General features: G+C 52.3%; 1 protein-coding gene across 2 annotated transcripts in view; it reads right to left on the minus strand.

Moving 5' to 3' along the window:
• PIK3C2B (phosphatidylinositol-4-phosphate 3-kinase catalytic subunit type 2 beta) overlaps positions 1–17,819 on the minus strand; it is a 497,568-nt gene that overhangs the window by 32,071 nt on the left and 447,678 nt on the right. For both annotated transcript variants that reach the window (XM_069633113.1, XM_069633114.1), the window contains exon 29: positions 9,581–9,698. In XM_069633113.1, the coding sequence (XP_069489214.1) occupies positions 9,581–9,698 (118 nt within the window). The remainder of the gene's footprint in view (positions 1–9,580; positions 9,699–17,819) is intronic.

A 17,819-nucleotide genomic window follows, 5' to 3' on the forward strand; every position in this document is an offset into this window, starting at 1 on the left:
TGACGGAGGCGAGGGGGTGTAGTTTAACAATGACATATTTGTCTGCTCCTCTACACCTCAGGCAAACCATGTTGCCTGCTGTTGGCCAAACATAGCTGTGGTTCTTCCCCTGTAGGTATGGCGTTGAGAAGCATCGTCGTAGGGGAGAAGTGATCTAACCTGCAGTACAGCTTTCTGCTTCCAAATCTGGGCAACGGACGACACTCCTGGTCCAACTACCAGGGGTGCTCCTGCCCTGCAGGACAACGAGCAGTCACCGATTAAGAGGCGGCATCTGGGAGCACCAACTGTGCCACAGGAGAAGACTGGGCCACATAACCACAGATACACTCGGGCACGTGCATTCATTACTGGCTAGTGGGGGTTGGTGTAAAGACGTCCGTGCCTTTGCGGGCAGGTGTACAGTTAAAGTTACTTACCTGTAACTGCAGCTTTGCAGCTCGATGTCGGTTAACATGCGCAATCCTGCAATCTAAAGGTTGGGTTTTGCAGATGCCAACTATCCTAGCTGTTGATCTTGGGCGGGTCCCTGTGGGCACTTGCTGTATATGGGCGTGTAGCTGTGTTGGTAGGTGTTTACTATTTCATTGACGTGAGGCAATGTGTTCCTGTTTCAGCAGGTAGCTTGCCGTGAGAATGGGTCTGTGCACCTGCGAGTGCAGCACTTTCTGTTTGACTGACCCCCCTCCTGCCCCCCCTCCCTCCCTCCCTCGTCCTCCCTCCCTTCCCCCTCCTTCCTTCCTTCCCCTGCTCCACCAGTACTGGCATCATGTACTCCTTGGTTTCCGATAGTTATGGACTGGTAAGGCTACTGGGGAAGGGCGTTGAGTGACAAGCAGGAAGGCAGTGGACGTGCAGCCCGAGTGTGTGCTCAAGGATAAGGGAGGAATGCAGCCACGTGTGAGAAGCAACGAAAGGCCTTCACAGAAACACCTGATCACACTGAGGTCTGGAGTTTCATTGCCAGCTCTTCTGCCACTTGCCTAAAGACAGTATAAGGTTTCTGCTTACCGTGGGAACGAATCCAGCCCATGCACAGACCTGGATGAGGGTATTCGTGTAGTATGCCTGTTAATAATAATTAGGCATTTATATAGAGCTACGAACCCTCGGGTATCTGAGCGCTGCTTATGTTAATGTTAATGTTAAAGGACATTTGTACCGCACACTATCACCACCGGAGTGGTCCCCTGGCGCTCTGGCGGCTCTGAAAGAGGGAGGGAGGGCGGGTGAGTTAGTGGGTGGAGGTTGGAAAAGTGCAAGAGAGCAGTGATGTACTGTTGGCAGCCTCAGCCCGGTGGGTCCGTCGGCTGGGCCTGGAGTGTATGCGGCCGGTAGTCATCGTGTACTGATGTGCGGGTCTATGTGCATTTATTGTTTTGTTGTTGCAGTGTGGTAAAGTTTGTGCGGTTTGTTGTGCTGGAGGTTTGTGGTTGTGTTTGGTTTGGAGTTTGAGAGGTGTATGCGGAGGAGGAAATTGTTAGTGGTCTCGGTTAGTTGGCATCTATATCCTGGTGGACCAGTTGTGCTTGCGTAATCTCGCTCGATGGGGTGCTTGGGCATCATGTACCTCTGGAGGTTCGTACTCGTTTTGTATACGAGGACCCTTGAGCATCTCACTGCCTCTTCTGCCCATTCTGTCAACAGCGTTGCATGCTCCCCACTCCCACCCACATGGCCAGTGCACCTGCCAATGTCCATATCTTAGTGCGGTGATTGGTGGTATCTCGCTAGTTCCACAACCCAGTGGTACCTAGTTGTAGCTATACGGCAGATGGGGATGGTAAGAATTGGCTGGGGTTGTTATTATTACCCACGGTGTGTGGTGCTCATTTATCGACCTCGGAAGGATGAAAGGCTGAGCTTGGCCCTTCCGGGATTCGAACCTGCGTTAACAGGCTCTGCACGGATGTCAAAGCGAGCGCTGTACTCGCTGTGCTACTTGACCGGCTTAAAGGACCTTAAAGCCAAGTGAGGTAAGGGCTGGTCCATTGGGTGTTGACCCCAAGATAAACAACAAGGTACCAGAACTGAATGCCCAACATTGCGACCCTAAAGCATTCAAAGCGTATTCACAAGTAGGCTGCAACTACCACTATAGTACTTGAGCTACCTGCAGGAAGGCAAATCTGTACCCACACACATTCACATTAATCAGTGAAGGCGTTAGAGGAACCTGCGGGGAAAAAAGAGCGCGTCCAGACAGCAAAAAAAAAAAAGAGCGGCCTAGGTAAAGTATCCAAATAGCGATCTAGAACCTGCCCGCCCTGTACTACTGCTTCCAATGGTGGCCCTGCACCAGTTCCTCATATGAAGGAAGCACCCAGCTGCATAAAAAACAGCTGGGCTCAAGTAGTGGCTCTGGACTTCCTCTGGGGAGCGAGTCCCCAAAAATGACAAACACTTGGTATGAAAGAAACTGGGACACGAAAGACAGAAAACGACAGCTTGAAAGCCAGACTGTGGGTGTTAGGAGTGAACTACGCATGCATTATATGCCAATAGGCCGGGTCGCGGAGGACCCAGAGCCTGGAGGGAAATACCCCGGGGTTTGCAGGGCCCAGCCCATTGCATGAGCCTCTGCAACTGCTGAATTATTCCACGTGCCATTGAACTCGGACTAGCATGCCAGGAGGGTCCCATACACAAGGGAAATGTGGATTAAGTGGGTGCCTGGGGCACAACGTGTCCACTGCCAACACAAGCCCACAACTCGTCCTCTGAGCCAGCATCGCCTCTTCTCCTAGGCCGCAACCTCATCATGCAAGAAGGCAACCGCTATTGCGATCAGTCACCATCTGTGTTTGCACCATATGACAATGCATTACTTACCGTAAAAGCATTTCTGATGGTTGTATCTGCTTAGATTCACATGCTGTGCATAGGTCCGACATCCAGTGGTCACTGCGGAGTATTGCATTTTGTTTTTCGTCGTCGAAAAGGGGACGTCGACAAGGCGTGTCTGTAACACTATCCCTATAGTGACGTGCATTGTACCCATAATCCCTCACGCGTCGAGGTCCCTCTGTTTGTATTTTTCTGCCCTGAGGGAGCCTTCTAGACGTGATTGAGTACAGAAAAGAGAGATATAGAAAAGGACGTCTATGTTCCTTTCATCCGAGCAGGGAGAAAGGGTGGGCGCATGTGAATCTAAGCAGATACAACCATCAGAAATGCTTTTACGGTAAGTAATGCATTGTCTTCTGATGTTTGTTAATCTGCTTAGAATCACATGCTGTGCATAGACTAGCGAGCAGTACCCGGAGTTGGAGGTGGGTTGTGAGAAGGAACAGTAGAGAAAAGATGTCTTAATACTGGCTGTCCCACCTGGGAGTCAGATCTAGAGTGGGCATCTAGACAGTAGTGTTTTGTAAAGGTGTGTACAGAACTCCAGGTTGCCGCTTTGCAGATGGACTCAAGGGGAACATTTGCAATGAATGCTATGGATGCCCCAGTGCCTCGAGTAGAGTGTGCTCTTGGCTTGGTACAGTTCTCTTTTAGCAAGAGTGTAACAGAGAGTGATGCATTGTACAATCCATCTAGATATAGTGGATTTTGAAACTGCATCTCCTTCTCTTCCTGCTGCCACCGAGACAAAGAACTGATTAGTCTTTGTCAGTGGACTAGTTCTTTCCATGTAAAACATGACAGCTCTGCGCACATCAAGTGTATGCAGGCTTTTTTCTCCTAGATTTGAAGGATTTTGAAAGAACGTTGGTAGTTCTATAGACTGGTTGACATGGAATTTGGAGATGAATTTCGGTGCGAACCTTGGGTGTGTGCGTAGAACCACTCTATCCTTGTGAACTGTTACAAAGGGGTCTAAAACCGAAAGGGCCTGTAGTTCACTTACTCTCCTAATGGAGGTAATATCGATTAGGAAAGCAGTCTTAAGAGTGAGATCTTTAAGAGTTGCCTTGTGCATGGGTTCAAAGGGTGACCCCATGAGCCTGGTGAGTACCACATTTAGATCCCAGCCAGGAGCTGGGTTTGCTATTCGAGGGTGTATTCTCTTTACCCCTTCCATGAAGGCTTTGATTACTGGGATCTTCCACCACGATACTTTGAGTTGTGAAGTGGTGTATGCAGAAAGCGCTGCCAGGTGGACTTTAATAGAATTGAATACTAGACCCGAGTCCAGTAAATGGGTCAGGTACAGAATAATTTGTGTGGGAGAGCAGTCAACGGGGTTGATACTCTTCCCTCTACACCAGATGACAAATCTTTTCCATTTGCTAGAATAGCAGTGGCGAGTGTTAGGTTTTCTGGCTTCTTTGAGGATGTCCATGCATCTCTGCGGGAGCTGTAGATGTCGGAATTCTATGACCTCAGGAGCAAGGCTGCTAAGTTCATGGTCTGAGGGCATGGGTGCAGTGTCCTGCCCCTGTCTTGTGACAGCATGTTGTACGGGCAGGGCAGTTTCACTGGAGGAGATAGAGACATCTCCAACAAGTGAGCGAACCATGGCTGTCGGGCCCACATAAGGGCCACCAGTATCATGGTAACTTGTTCCTTGTTGAGAAGGGGAGTCGGGGGGAAAAGCGTAAACAAATTTCCCTGACCATGGAATCGATAGACCGTTCCCCTTGGACTGGTTCTGGGGGTACCTGGAGGCGTAATCTTGGCATTGAGAGTTTTCCAGAGTTGCGAACAGGTCTATTTCTGGGAAACCCCACTGTGTGAAGACGTCGAAGACAATGTCTTCTTGTAACCGCCATTCGTACTCTACGGGCAGGGGGAAGTCTCTGCTGAGTTCGTCTGCTAGCAGATTGAGTTCCCCTGGTACATGTGATAGTAGGAACATGTGTTTGAGAGCCCACTTCCAGATGTTCTGGGACAGCTTGGACAGTCCTGGAGAGTGAGTGCCCCCTTGCTTGTTGAGGTAGTACATGGCTGTGGTGCTGTCTGTGAGGACCATCACTGTCTTTCCTTGTAGGTGTTCCTGAAAGGCTTTCAGTGCTTTGAACACCGCTAGTAGTTCCAGCAGGTTTATATGCTTGGATGCTAAGCTCGGAGTCCACGCTCCGTGAGCAGTCTGATGGGATAGGTGAGCCCCCCATCCTGTAAGGGATGCGTCTGTGGTTAGAGTGGCTTCCACTGCGGATGTGGCAAAAGGTTTCCCTAATAACAGGTTTTCTTTTGTCCACCACCGTAGCGAGAGAACCAAGGCCTGCGAGACCACCACTAGATCGTCCCATTGTCCGCTGGCCTGACACCACTGGCTGTTGAGCCACTCTTGCATTGGGCGCAGGCGCGCGTGAGGTACCAAATAAATACATGACGCCATCATTCCTAGCAAGCGCATTGCTTTGCGTACCGTCACCTCTCGACCTGGCCCTGTTATGAGCCAGTCGTCGAGGTAAGTGTATACCGGGATGGATAACCTGCGCAGGTGGGCCGCTGCCATTGCCAGTACTTTCGTGAATACCCTTGGTGCAGATGCTATCCCGAAGGGTAGTACTCTGAACTGGTAGTGTTTGTTCTCTATCTTGAACCTGAGGTATTTTCTGTGCGCTGGCAACATTAAAATATGAAAGTATGCATCTTTCATGTCCAGTGTTGTCATGTAATCCCCCTGTGATAACAGTGGGATTACTTCCTGCAAGGTCCCCATACGAAACTTTTGGGGTTTGACAAACTTGTTCGCTGGGCGCAGATCTAATACAGGGCGCATGGTTAAGTCCTTTTTGGGTACAAGGAAGTACACTGAATAAATACCTTCTGTTACCTGAGATAGGCGGACAGCCTCTATAGCTTCTTTTTTCAGTAGCTCTTCTACTTCTTGTAGAAGAATGGTGAGGTGTTCCGTTGTCATGCGTCGGTTCCGTGGGGGTCTGTACTTCGGGGAACCGTTGAATTCGATGCAGTATCCGTGGGCTATGGTGGATAATACCCAGCGGTCTGACGATATTCCCTCCCATGCTGAAAGGAACGATGTTAGCCGGCCCCCGACCGGTGATGCATGGGAGGGGACCCGAATCTTCGGGTCATTTGTTGGTATTGGGCGTGGAACCTTTGGGGCTGGAGCCGCAACCTCTTCCCCTGCCACGGCGTTGGCCTCTTTGACTGAACTGGGTGTTGTTACCCTGGTTAGAGGGCCAGTTGGTAGCAGAGTAAAATTGCTGTTGGTTTTGCTGCTGGCGTTGGCCACGAAAGGAGCATCTATTGCCATAGCCGCGTCTGTTAGGGGGCCTAGAAATTTGGCCAAGAGTTTTGATGGTATCAAACTCTTTCTTCGCATGTTCTAGGGCCTCATCAACTGCTTTCCCAAACAGATGTGTTTCTTCTATGGGCTTATTTATCAGGGAAGCCTGGGTTTCCGGCTTAAATCCCGAATTGCACAGCCAGACATGGCGTTTGAGAAGTGTTCCCTGAACCAGGGAACGGCCAGCCGTCTCTGCGGCATCTAAGGAGTTCTTTACGATGCCCTGGTTTACAAGAGTTCCCTCTGAGATTGTAGCTAACAGGCGAGAACGCAGGGGTTCTGGTGCGTCCTCTGCTTCGCTGCGCAGCTTGCTCCACTGTGCATCTGCGTAGCTAGCTAGTAGGGAATTGTTATTTGCAATCCTAGTTGAAAAGGCGGCGGACGTCGTGATTCTCTTCCCAAGTGCGTAGAGCTTTTTGCCCTCTTTGTCAGGTGGTGCCTCACTAGTGGATAGTGGTACCCCTGCTCTTTTCCTTGTATTAGTAACTACGAGGGAGTCCGGAATAGAATGGCCTCTGATGTACAACGGGTCAGAGGGCGAAGGGCTGAAGAGCTTTTCTATCCGAGGGTTGACCCCTCTGACTAAGGCAGGATTGGAAAGGGAAGGAGTTATTCTTCTCTTTATAGAAGCCAGGAGCAGAATAGACTGACTAACAGGGGCTTTTTCTTTAATAACTTTCTCTACAAAGTCTATGTCAGGAAGAGTCTCCCCTGTGTCTATTTCAAAATGCGCTGCTGCCTTGCGTAAAATAGTGCATTAAGTGAAGGTTGGTCATCTATGGGAGAGGTGTTTCCAATAGGTGAATCCTTGGGAGGAGAAGGGTGAAAGACATCAGGGTCTGAGTGCACTGATGGGGATTGCCAAGGCTGCGAGGTAGCTGTATCTTCTTCGAAAGCTCCTGCACTAGTGTAAGGATCTTCTTCAAACCCCTCTTCCTCATGTTCTTCCTCTCCACCCAAACACTCATCTTCCTGGAGGTATTGCTCCTCTTCCGTGAGGCCATATACGTCTGTAGAAGGGGGAAACAGCCTAGGAATTTTGACCCTAGGGTCATCCTGGGGCCATTCTCTTAGTCTTTTGGGTGTGGGTGGGTTTTGGTTTCCCAAAAACCTTTCCATTTTCTCCATACAAGAATGGAGTCTTTCAAGGGTCTCATGGGGGACCCCTGAATAGTCTAGAGGGGGGAAATCAGTGTTTTCACCTTCAAAACGCTTAGAACGCTCCCACAACATCGAAGAAAGGTTTCCGTCGCCATCTGAAAAGCCCTCCGGTAGTTCCGAAGTGCCCTTAGATGAAAGGGGCAGTTCCTGGCTACTCTTATGCTTTTTCAGCATTTCTATAGCTTTTTGTGCGGTATTCGACGTTTGTTTCGTCGTCCGCTTACGTGTGTCTTTGGAAACAATTCTCACCAGGCTCTCGACAACGAGTTTGTCAGTAGAGGACTCTGGTGTCGACGTTGCCTGCGTTACGCGTTGTTCCTCGATGGCCGCTCTATGGAGCGTTACGTCGGATGATTTTGGGGTAGCGCCCGTGTTTGATGAAAGCCCAATCGCTGGTCGCGACTGCGTTTGCGGGTGGGGCTTGAGACCCTTACGGTCTGAGGTAGACGCCGGAGTGCCCTGCGTCCCCTTCGGCGCTAATGGATCCTTCGTCTTCGACGAAGAAGAGTCGTGGGTTGTGTGCTTAGGCCTATGGGGTCTGTGTGTGTCCCTGTCGCCGGGGTGTTCATCCCCATGAGCAGGGCGTGAGCCGAGCCCGTCGGGGCCGGGGACGGACGTCGAGGAGCGCGAGCGCTCCTTCTGGGGGTTAATGACTTCCGTAACGGACGTCGAGTTATCACCCTCCTCGTCACTTTCTGTAACAGCGGCGGCGGGTGAGGAAACTGACTTCGACATAGCGTAGTCCGCCCACCTCTTAACTTTGCTTTCTTTAAGAGTTCTTGGTTTCAAGAGCTTACAGGCCACACAGCTGTCCTCCTTATGATCGAGGGGCAAGCAACGATTACAGAGCTTGTGTTTGTCATTCCAAGTGTATTTGCCCCTACAGCGTGGGCAAAACTTAAAAGGTGTCCTCTCCATAGCTGAGGCAATAATAACTGGTGATAACAACCCCAAGGGAAAGATAGGGGAGAAAGAAAGACATTCTCAAAGAGAAGATAAAAGTTCGAACCCCCACTCTCCCTACTGTATGTTGGCCGGCAAGGCCAGGCCACGTGTTCGGCAGCGCCGAAGGATCTCCTCCGTCTCTTCCCCTCCGTCGAAAACTTGCTCGGCGGAGAAACAGCTTCACAGCTAACGTCGAGGGGAGGGATCTTTAACAATATAATAAGTATAATTAAGGACCGAGGTCCGATAGTAAGTATTTGCAATGTCTCTCTAGGAGCTCCGCGTAAGGCGACCAGAAGCTGGGCGGAAAAAAACAATCTGAGGGACCTTGACGCGTGAGGGATTATGGGTACAACGCACGTCACTATAGGGATAGTGTTACAGACACGCCTTGTCGACGTCCCCTTTTCGACTACGAATGCAATACTCCGCAGTGACCACTGGATGTCGGACCTATGCACAGCATGTGATTCTACGCAGATTAACAAACATCAGAATGTAGACTTCAAGGACTGCTTTTAATATTGCTGTTGCCTTCAACCTTTGGCTCTTCAGATGTGTTGGGCAACTACTCACATCAGCCCTAGCTGGCATATTCAACAGCAGTGGATGATGGGAGATGTAGTCTAAAATCTATGGAGAAACAAAGGTTCACCCTGTAATACAGTTTACTTTTTGACATTTCTAACTGTTGGTGGGTCTTCACTATTATCTTTGAATGAGGAACCAGAATTCTACATTGAGCAAAGGGAATTGAGACACAGTCACATAACAGTCCCCATTAATCCAGGAGGGGCAATGTAAACCCCAATATCCTTCCTTCAAGCCCCGCCAACATCCAATCAAATCCAGGGATGAAAATCTCAGATGATCCCGCCCAAAAGAAAAACGGATCTACGTCTATAGCGGGAACAGACCAACTTTACAGATCCTATGCCAAGTAGGCCACACCAGCAAAGTCGGTCTTTTTCGGTGTGGGGAGTGGAGGGGTTACCCCCTGCGCTGTCTACTGTGTCCCCTCCCCCACCCTCTTCCCTTCCCTGATGCGTGCTCCGGTTGCCCGTCTCGTCGCTCCGCAGGCCGTGTAGATGGAAGCCTGTGCTTCTATACGTTCGCTTGTGCGACTCGAACAGATAAAACAGTGCGCACCAAGTGCAAGGAGACCTCCAACTAAGTAGAATGAACTAAACATAGCTGCTGACCAATGCCCTATTTCCACCCTAGTCTCTAGCCAAAGTCACTCCAAGCGTATCCCCCACGCAGGCTTACCTCTGCCACCTCAGGGGCCGCATGGATCAGGTGCCAGACATAACCATTCAGCTCCTCTTTCCTTCGCTCCGCCGCTGCCTCTCCTCGAGATCGGCCAATCACAAACCTGCTGGGGAAGCTGGATCAGAAATAGCGAGAGGGGAGTCAGGGAAAGAAAAGTGTCAAGGCCTGCTACAACACTGCACGACTTGCCCCTCTCCCCTGGTCAGGTAACATAGTGTGGTCCACACTCTTCCCTTCTTCCCCCATACTCTACTTCCCCCCCGCCCACACTCTTCCTCAATGCCGAAAACACACTTACCCTGCTGTACTCCATCTACTCCTCTCTGTACCCACATTCCTTCCATCACTAGTCCTCTTCTCCCCATTGTGCGGTAAAGGGTTGAGTGAGTGGTAGATGCCTCATCTCCTTGCCTGATAGTCTCCCTGAGCCTGTCCCAGTCTAGCCCGCATACATGGATGAAACTAACACGCCAGAAATCCAGAAAGTCCAAATACATCAGGTGCTTGTTCCTATGCTTCCTAATCCCAATTTCAAAGCATCCTGGAATGTGTGGTCTTGTTCAGCCTTTCAGAATCTAGGGCCCTCCATTAAAGTAGGACAAGAGGTTAACACACTAGGCTTTTACTTGGACTCTATCTTCTCCTTCAACAAACAGGTGAATTCCTTAGTCCCATCCACGGCCTACACGTGTAAACTGATCTGTGCAGCCAAACCCTTTCTGTCCAACACAAGCTGTTTGACCCTCGCTAGAGCCCTCATACTGTCCCGCCTGGATTACTGTAACGCTTTCCATCTTGGGTCCTCTAAAGCCGCCACCAGCACACTTCAAACTCTCCAGAATAACGCTCTTACAGTGGCACTGGGCATCTCCAGAAGAGAGCATATTACAGTATACTGCCAACGGAATAATTGGCTCTCTATCATGCGTTGTACCTGGTATTTCATTGCCCCAGATAGATCCTGTTCAGTAGTCCAGCGACCCCATTATGGTTGACGTGACCATTGTAGGTCGGCTGTCCAAGGGTAACAGAGGCAGGATCTTCCTCAGAATTTTAAGTTTCTCGAAACCTGCCTTACAGACAGCTGTCATGTCTTTTTTTCTATGTAACCAGGTAAGCCCTATTGTAACAGTGCCACGATGAACAAGGCCGCTTTGTGCTCTTTATAAATGTAAAAAATAATATCAAAGACAACATTCTCCTAAAAACTGCCTCACTCACTCACAAATCCCTTAATAACGCTGCCCCTATCTATTTGATCGACAGATTCCATAGACAGACCTCCCTGAGACCCACAAGAACAGCCTATAAAGACTGCCTTTCTGTCCCCAACTTTAAACGCTCCACTATAGAAGGTAACAGCTTCCCAGTGAAAGCAGCTAAACTGTGGAACTCTCTACCGCCAACTCTCAGAATGGAACTGCCCTATCAGAACTTCCGATCTAAGGTTGTTTTATGGTTGAAAACGTAGGCCTCCAAACACATCCATGCGCCTAGTCTTTCATACTCTTGCCATCTGTACATATTGTACTGCCTATTGCCTGTACTTATTGCTGCCTACTTGTATATATGTATATAATCCTGATAATACTGTGTGTTATATTTTCTTGCTGTGTAACTAAGCCTTGCAATTTCATGTAAATGTTGCGCACTGTTACCTGAGGGTATGCTCGGCATTACAAATAATAAAACAAACAAAACAAACAAACAATGCTCATGAACATTGAAGGAACAAGTTACTTACCTGTAACTGTTGTTCTCCAGCATGGGTCTGGCATGGATTCACATGCTCATGAATATTCCCTGTCGTCAGGCTGGGAATCCTCGGTAAAGAAAAAATCAGTATCAGTTTCGTTTCTGATCTGTCTTTCGTAGTAGTAACCAATCACTGATCTCTGAGTCATACTGACCACAGCCAATGACTGCCCTCTACCTAAGCCCCGCCTCTGGCAGCCATCTTCAGATTTGGTAGCACGTGAAGTGGCAGTATGACCAAGTGAAGAGCCGCAGAGGGGTAGGCGGGAGGGTTCGCTTGTGAATCCATGCCAGACCCATGCTGGAGAACAACAGTTACAGGTAAGTAACTTGTTCCTTCTCCAGCATGGGGTCTGGCATGGATTCACATGCTCATGAATAAAGAATACATAGCAGTACACACATGCACAACCACGGGAGGTGGCAAAGGCTCAACATTAAGCATTACATCAAGCTCAACATTAAGCAATTCTTACCTCCTCACCAGGCTCACCTTAGGCGAACAGGTTGCGCAGCACTGCTTGGCCGACCCTGGCCTCCTCCCTGGAATCCCGATCGACGCAGTAGAATTTCGTGAAGGTGTGCGTCGACCTCCACGTAGTAGCCCTGCAGATGTCCAGCAAGGGCACACCAGATAGGAACGCCGTGGTAGCTGTGATCGCTCTGGTGGAATGGGCTCTCGGACGGCCAGGCAGCGGTCGGTTTGCCAACCGATGACAGTATATGATACAGCCGGAGAGCCATCTGGAAATGGAAGCCTTCGAGAGAGCCTTACCCCGATTGACAGGTCCAAAGTTCACAAAGAGTTGTGACATCTTCCGAAAACACTTTGTGCGGTCCACGTAGAACTTCAGCGCTCTAGCCACAACCAGCGAGTGCAAAGTCCTTTCAGCCGGCGACAAAGGCGACGGGAAGAAAACAGGCAACACCAAGGGTTCGTTGAGGTGGAAGTCCGACGGCACCTTGGGCATGAAGGAGGGGTGCGTCCTGAGCACTACCCTTGTGTCGTGAAAAGTCAAGTACGGGGCCTTGCAGGAAAGGGCCTGGATCTCTCCCACCCGTCGTGCGGAGGTGATGGCCACAAGAAACGCTGTTTTCCACGACAAGAACTTCAACGGAGCCGAGTGCAGAGGCTCGAACGGAGGTCCCATGAGCTTGATCAGCACCACGTTGAGCTCCCACGCTGGGGCTGGAGCCTTCACCGGCGGGAACGATCTGAACAGACCCTTCATGAACTCTTTCACCAGACGATGAGACCACAAAGACGTCCGCCCCGTGGTTCTGGTGTATCGGGAGATCGCAGCAAGATGAATCTTGATGGACGCGTGCGCCAGTCCAGCTTTAGCCAGCGTCAGTAGGTACGGCAGTACTTGGGGAGCCGTAATCCGTAGAGGGTTAATCTTCTGTGCGTGGCACCAGACAGACAGAGAACCTCTTCCATTTGTGTCCATAGCATTTAAGAGTTGAGGACGCCCTGGCCTTTGCAAGAACCTCTCTGCAGTCGGCCGGTATGTCGTATCCTCCAAACTCTAACGCTGCAGGAGCCAGGCCTGCAAGTTCAGCAACTTCGGGTCGTGATGGAGGATGGCGCCTCCTTCCCTGGAGAGAAGATCCGCGTCCACTGGCAGCTTGATTGACGGGGACGCTGACAAGTCCAGAAGGTCCGGGAACCATATCTGCCTCGGCCACGCAGGTGCAACGAGGATCATCCTGCACTGTGACCTCTTGAGCTGGTTGATGAGCCGGATCAGCAATGGCAATGGAGGGAACGCGTATAGAAACAGGCCCTCCCAGGGGAACGAGAAAGCATCGCCCATGCTCCTCGGCTGGGGAAACCTGCCGGCGAACCTCTGGCACTTGGAGTTCGTCGCCGTCGCGAACAGATCGATCTGGGGTGTGCCCTACCGTCGGAAGAGGCGGTCCACTAGATCCTGTCGTAGTTCCCATTCGTGGCACGAGCGCAGCTCCCTGCTGAGTGAGTCGGCGATGGTGTTTTTTATCCCTGCCAGATGAAACGGCACCAGAAACATCCCTTGGGCGACGGCCCAATGCCACAGATCCTGCGCCTCCCTGGACAGGGCTGGGGACCTGGTTCCGCCCTGTTTCCTGATGTAGAACATGGTGGTGGTGTTGTCGGTGAAGATCCTCACCACCTTGCCCTTGAGGGACGGAAGAAAGGACCTGAGAGCCCAAAACACTGCACGGAGCTCCAGGACGTTGATATGGAGGGACTTCTCCGTCGGGAGCCAAAGGCCTCTCGCGTGCAGATTTTCGGTGTGCGCTCCCCACCCTTCCAGGGAGGCATCCGTGGTCACTGTCTCCTGGTGGCCGGGGGTCTGGAAGTCCATGCCCGCCGTCAGATGCGCGCGGGTGCCCCACCACCGGATCGCTCGTCGGAAACTCTCGTCGAGTGTGATCCTCTCCTCGAAGCTGCCCGTCGTCTGGATCCAGCGCACGTCCAGGAACTCCTGCAACGGGCGCATCCGGAGCCTGCACAGGCGGAAGAGGTAAATGCAAGAAGACATCATTCCGAGGAGGGACTTGATGGACCTCACTCTGGCCGCGTCCGCAACCAGCATCCGCTGCACCTTGCCCAAGATGGCCCTCGTCCTTTCCTCCGACGGAGAGGCCAGAAGCGACACTGTGTCGAGCTTCGCTCCCAGAAACACTGCGACTTGCGCGGGCACCAGGTGGGACTTGGTGTAGTTTATGGAGAATCCCAGGTCCGTGAGAAGTTGGACGGTCCTTGCCGTGTGCTCCACGGCGAGCTCCTTCGTCTTCGCTCGGATGAGCCAGTCATCCAGGTAGGGGTAGACGTGGATCCCCTCTCGGCGCAGCTGCGCTGCCACCGGTGCGAGGCACTTGGTGAACACCCTGGGTGCCGACCTCAGTCCGAAGGGAAGGGCTCTGAACTGATAGTGACGCCCTTGGACCACGAACCTTAGAAAATTTTGGTGTCCCTTTAGAATGGGAATATGGAAGTAGGCATCCTCCAAATCCAAAGACGACAGGAAATCGCCCTCCTCCAGCTGACCCAGGACGTGTTGGAGGGTGACCATCCGGAACTTCTGTGCCTTGATGAATTTGTTCAGTCGTCGTAGGTCCAGGATGGGACGCCATCCTCCCGTCTTCTTCTTCACGAGGAAGTATCTTGAGTAAACTCCGGAGCCCCGAAGCCTCTTTGGGACGAGCTCGATGGCGCCCTTCTTGAGCATCGCCTTTACCTCCAAGAGAAGTTGAGGGACGTGATGTTCTTTCCTGGCCACAGGGGGGGACGCGCGGGCACCTCTTTAGAAACTCGAGCGCGTGACCCTGGGCTAGGGCGTCCAGCACCCAACGGTCGGTGGAGATGGACTCCCACACGCTGACGAAGCTCGCCAGCCGGCCTCCCACCGGGGTGCTTCGGTGGGGGCCCGACCCCACGGCCGGTTCAGTCCTGCTTCGACGAGGCTTTGCCGCCTTGTCCTCCTTGGCGATGACAGCGGGGTCCGCCTGACTTGCCTCGTCCCCTGTATGCTTCCTGCGACGACGAACGGGCCGCTTCACGGTAGGTGGAAAATCTGCCGCCGGAACCTTTGGAGGCACCCTGTTTGCCTCCGCCGCTCCGAAAAGGGTGGCCGCCGTTGCTGGAGAACCCCAAGAGCCCGGGCCGTCTCCGTGTCTGCCTTGATGGCTTGAAGGGAATCGTCCACTGTTTTCCCAAACAGGTTGTTTCCGTCGAACGGCATGTCCAAGACTCTGGTCTGCACGTCCTGACGGAAGTCAGTAGCCTTGAGCCATCCACGCCGCCTAAGGCACACGCCGTTGCCCAACTGGCGAAATCCAGTGTCAGCGATGTCCGTCGCAATCGTAATGGCGTAGTCCGATGCCACCTCTCCTTTCTGCAAGATCTCTAGGGCATCCGCCCTCTTGTCGTCCGGTAGGAAGTCCAGCAGGGGGGCCAGTTTGTACCACAACTCCCTGTCGTAGCGGGCTACGATAGCCAAGGGGTTGGCTGCCTTAATCGTCGTCGCTGCAGACGAGATGACTCTGCGTCCCATCGTATCCAATTTCTTTCCCTCGCCGTCCGGCGGGGAGGTCGATGTAGAGGCCGCACCCCCCCCCCCGCTTTCTTCCTGGCCGCCGCGGAGACGACGAGTCCGGGGTCGGCTGTGCCCGAAGGCACAAGGGGGCCGCGTCCGGGACCCGGTACTTCTTCTCGGACCGATCCCTTCTAGCCGGCGTCGTGGATGGGTTCTTGAGGAGGGCGAGGCCCTCATCCCAAATATCGTCGAGTAGAGGTACGGAGAGGACAGTCTTCCTCTTGGCCTCGCGCCGTTGATAAAGGAAACCTTCCTTCTTCTCTTCCGGGCAGAGCTGGAAAAGCTCGGATGCCCTGGCGATCATGGAGTGAAACGATCCAATCTCGTTGGGCGGGGAAGCCCGGGTGGGAGGTGATGACGGCAGATCCTCGTCGTAAACCTCGTCGTCCGTACCCGTCGCGGCCGTGTCTGTCCCCGTATCATCCCCACGAGTCGTGGACGGAGAGGAGGGCTGAACAGGGCGCGATGGCTGAAAAGGATGAATCCTTCTCTTAGGGGGAGGGCTCCCAGAAGGGCCTGGCTCCGGGTGCCCCGTCGGGAGCGGTTCCTCCGCTGGTGGTAACGGCAGTCTCGTCCTTATCTCCGAGCATAAGGACTGTATAGCCAACAAAATGGCCGCCGAGTTGTCTTGCGGCACTGGTTGAGGGGAGTCCGACGGGCGGTCAGGGGCCCCGTCGGCACCCTCGACGTTATCGTCGTCTCCTACGTCGGGGTCCCTCCCGACAGGCTGGTCTTCTTCCACACCAACACCGTGGCTTAAGACTTCGATCAGCTCTTCCTCAGAGGTTGAGGCCGAATCCACGACGACCTCCTTGCCCCCCCTTTTTCTTCTCCGTCAGAGGTTTCACGGGGGTCCTGTCGATGGGCATAAAAGAGGACTCCCTCCGCGGTGGCAGGGAGACTGAGCCCCGAGGTCGCCACCACTGGTGTAGCCTCCACAGGCTGAGCCAGGGCCGCCGCGACTTTCTCGATAGAAGCCTTGGCCGGATGGATTAAGGCTTTCACCACCTTAGGTGCGCTCACCGCCTTCTCCTTGGGGGGAGGGTCACTGCCTCGCTCTCCCTCCGATGGGGCCTTCGAGCTCGACCGGGGCCTCTCCAGGAGCTTCGCCGGGTGCTCGGCCTTCCTCTTACCCGAACCAGAGCGTTGGCTCGTGGTTGATGGTGCCGGGGAGGATGCGCCCTGCCTGGCGCCCGTAGAACCCGACCGTTCGGCGCTTCCGGTGCCAGCGGACTCGCGGTACTTGGCCTTGTGTTGGACCCCCGTCGCCGGGGCGTCCTCAAAGGTCTTAGAAGACCGCTCGGACTTCTTCTTCTTCTTCTCGCCTGACGGGCTCTTCCCTTCCAGCCAGTTGGCAAGATGTTGATGGCGGTCCTTCATGGTCCGCTCCGACATATTGCCGCAAAACGCACAGTCCTTCTCCACTTGCGTCTTGTCCTCATGTAGGCAGTAAAGACAAAAGGAGTGTTTGTCCTCCTTAAAGACATTCTGAAGCTGGCATCCAGGGCAGACCCTGAACAGCTTTCCGGGCGTCGAGCTTCCCTTCTCCTGGGCCATGTCCGAGATGGGCCTGAGAAACTTCTGGAGTCCTCCAAAAGCGTGCCCCGACGAAATCTTCACCCTTGAGGGGCGTAGACGAATCCGACACGGGTCCCCGTTGATCGGATGAAGTAACAGTGGAGCTAGAGGCTCTTTTGACCGAAAAATCGAAGTTTTTGAGAAAAAAACGTGAAAAAATAGCACTACGCTCGAGAGCAATAGCACGAGGATCCCAACACTTGAACGTGCGGTAAAAATCTGAAGATGGCTGCCAGAGGCGGGGCTTAGGTAGAGGGCAGTCATTGGCTGTGGTCAGTATGACGCAGAGACCAGTGATTGGTTACTACTACGAAAGACAGATCAGAAACGAAACTGATACTGATTTTTTCTTTACCGAGGATTCCCAGCCTGACGACGGGGAATATTAATGAGCATGTGAATCCATGCCAGACCCATGCTGGGGAACAACAGTTACAGGTAAGTAACTTGTTCCTTCAATGTTCATGAGCATTGTTTATTTGTTTTGTTTGTTTTATTATTTGTAATGCCGAGCATACCCTCAGGTAACAGTGCGCAACATTTACATGAAATTGCGAGGCTTAGTTACACAGCAAGAATATATAACACACAGTATTATCAGGATTATATACATATATACAAGTAGGCAGCAATAAGTACAGGCAATAGGCAGTACAATATGTCCAGATGGCAAGAGTATGAAAGACTCGGCGCATGGATGTGTTTAGAGGCCTACGTTTTCAACCATAAAACAACCTTAGATCGGAAGTTCTGATAGGGCAGGTCCATTCTGAGAGTTGGCGGTAGAGAGTTCCACAGTTTAGCTGCTTTCACTGGGAAGC

This window comes from Ambystoma mexicanum, chromosome 13 (genome assembly GCF_040938575.1).
Source record: "Ambystoma mexicanum isolate Mex_15411 chromosome 13, UKY_AmexF1_1, whole genome shotgun sequence".
In the NCBI taxonomy this organism is placed as follows: domain Eukaryota; kingdom Metazoa; phylum Chordata; class Amphibia; order Caudata; family Ambystomatidae; genus Ambystoma; species Ambystoma mexicanum.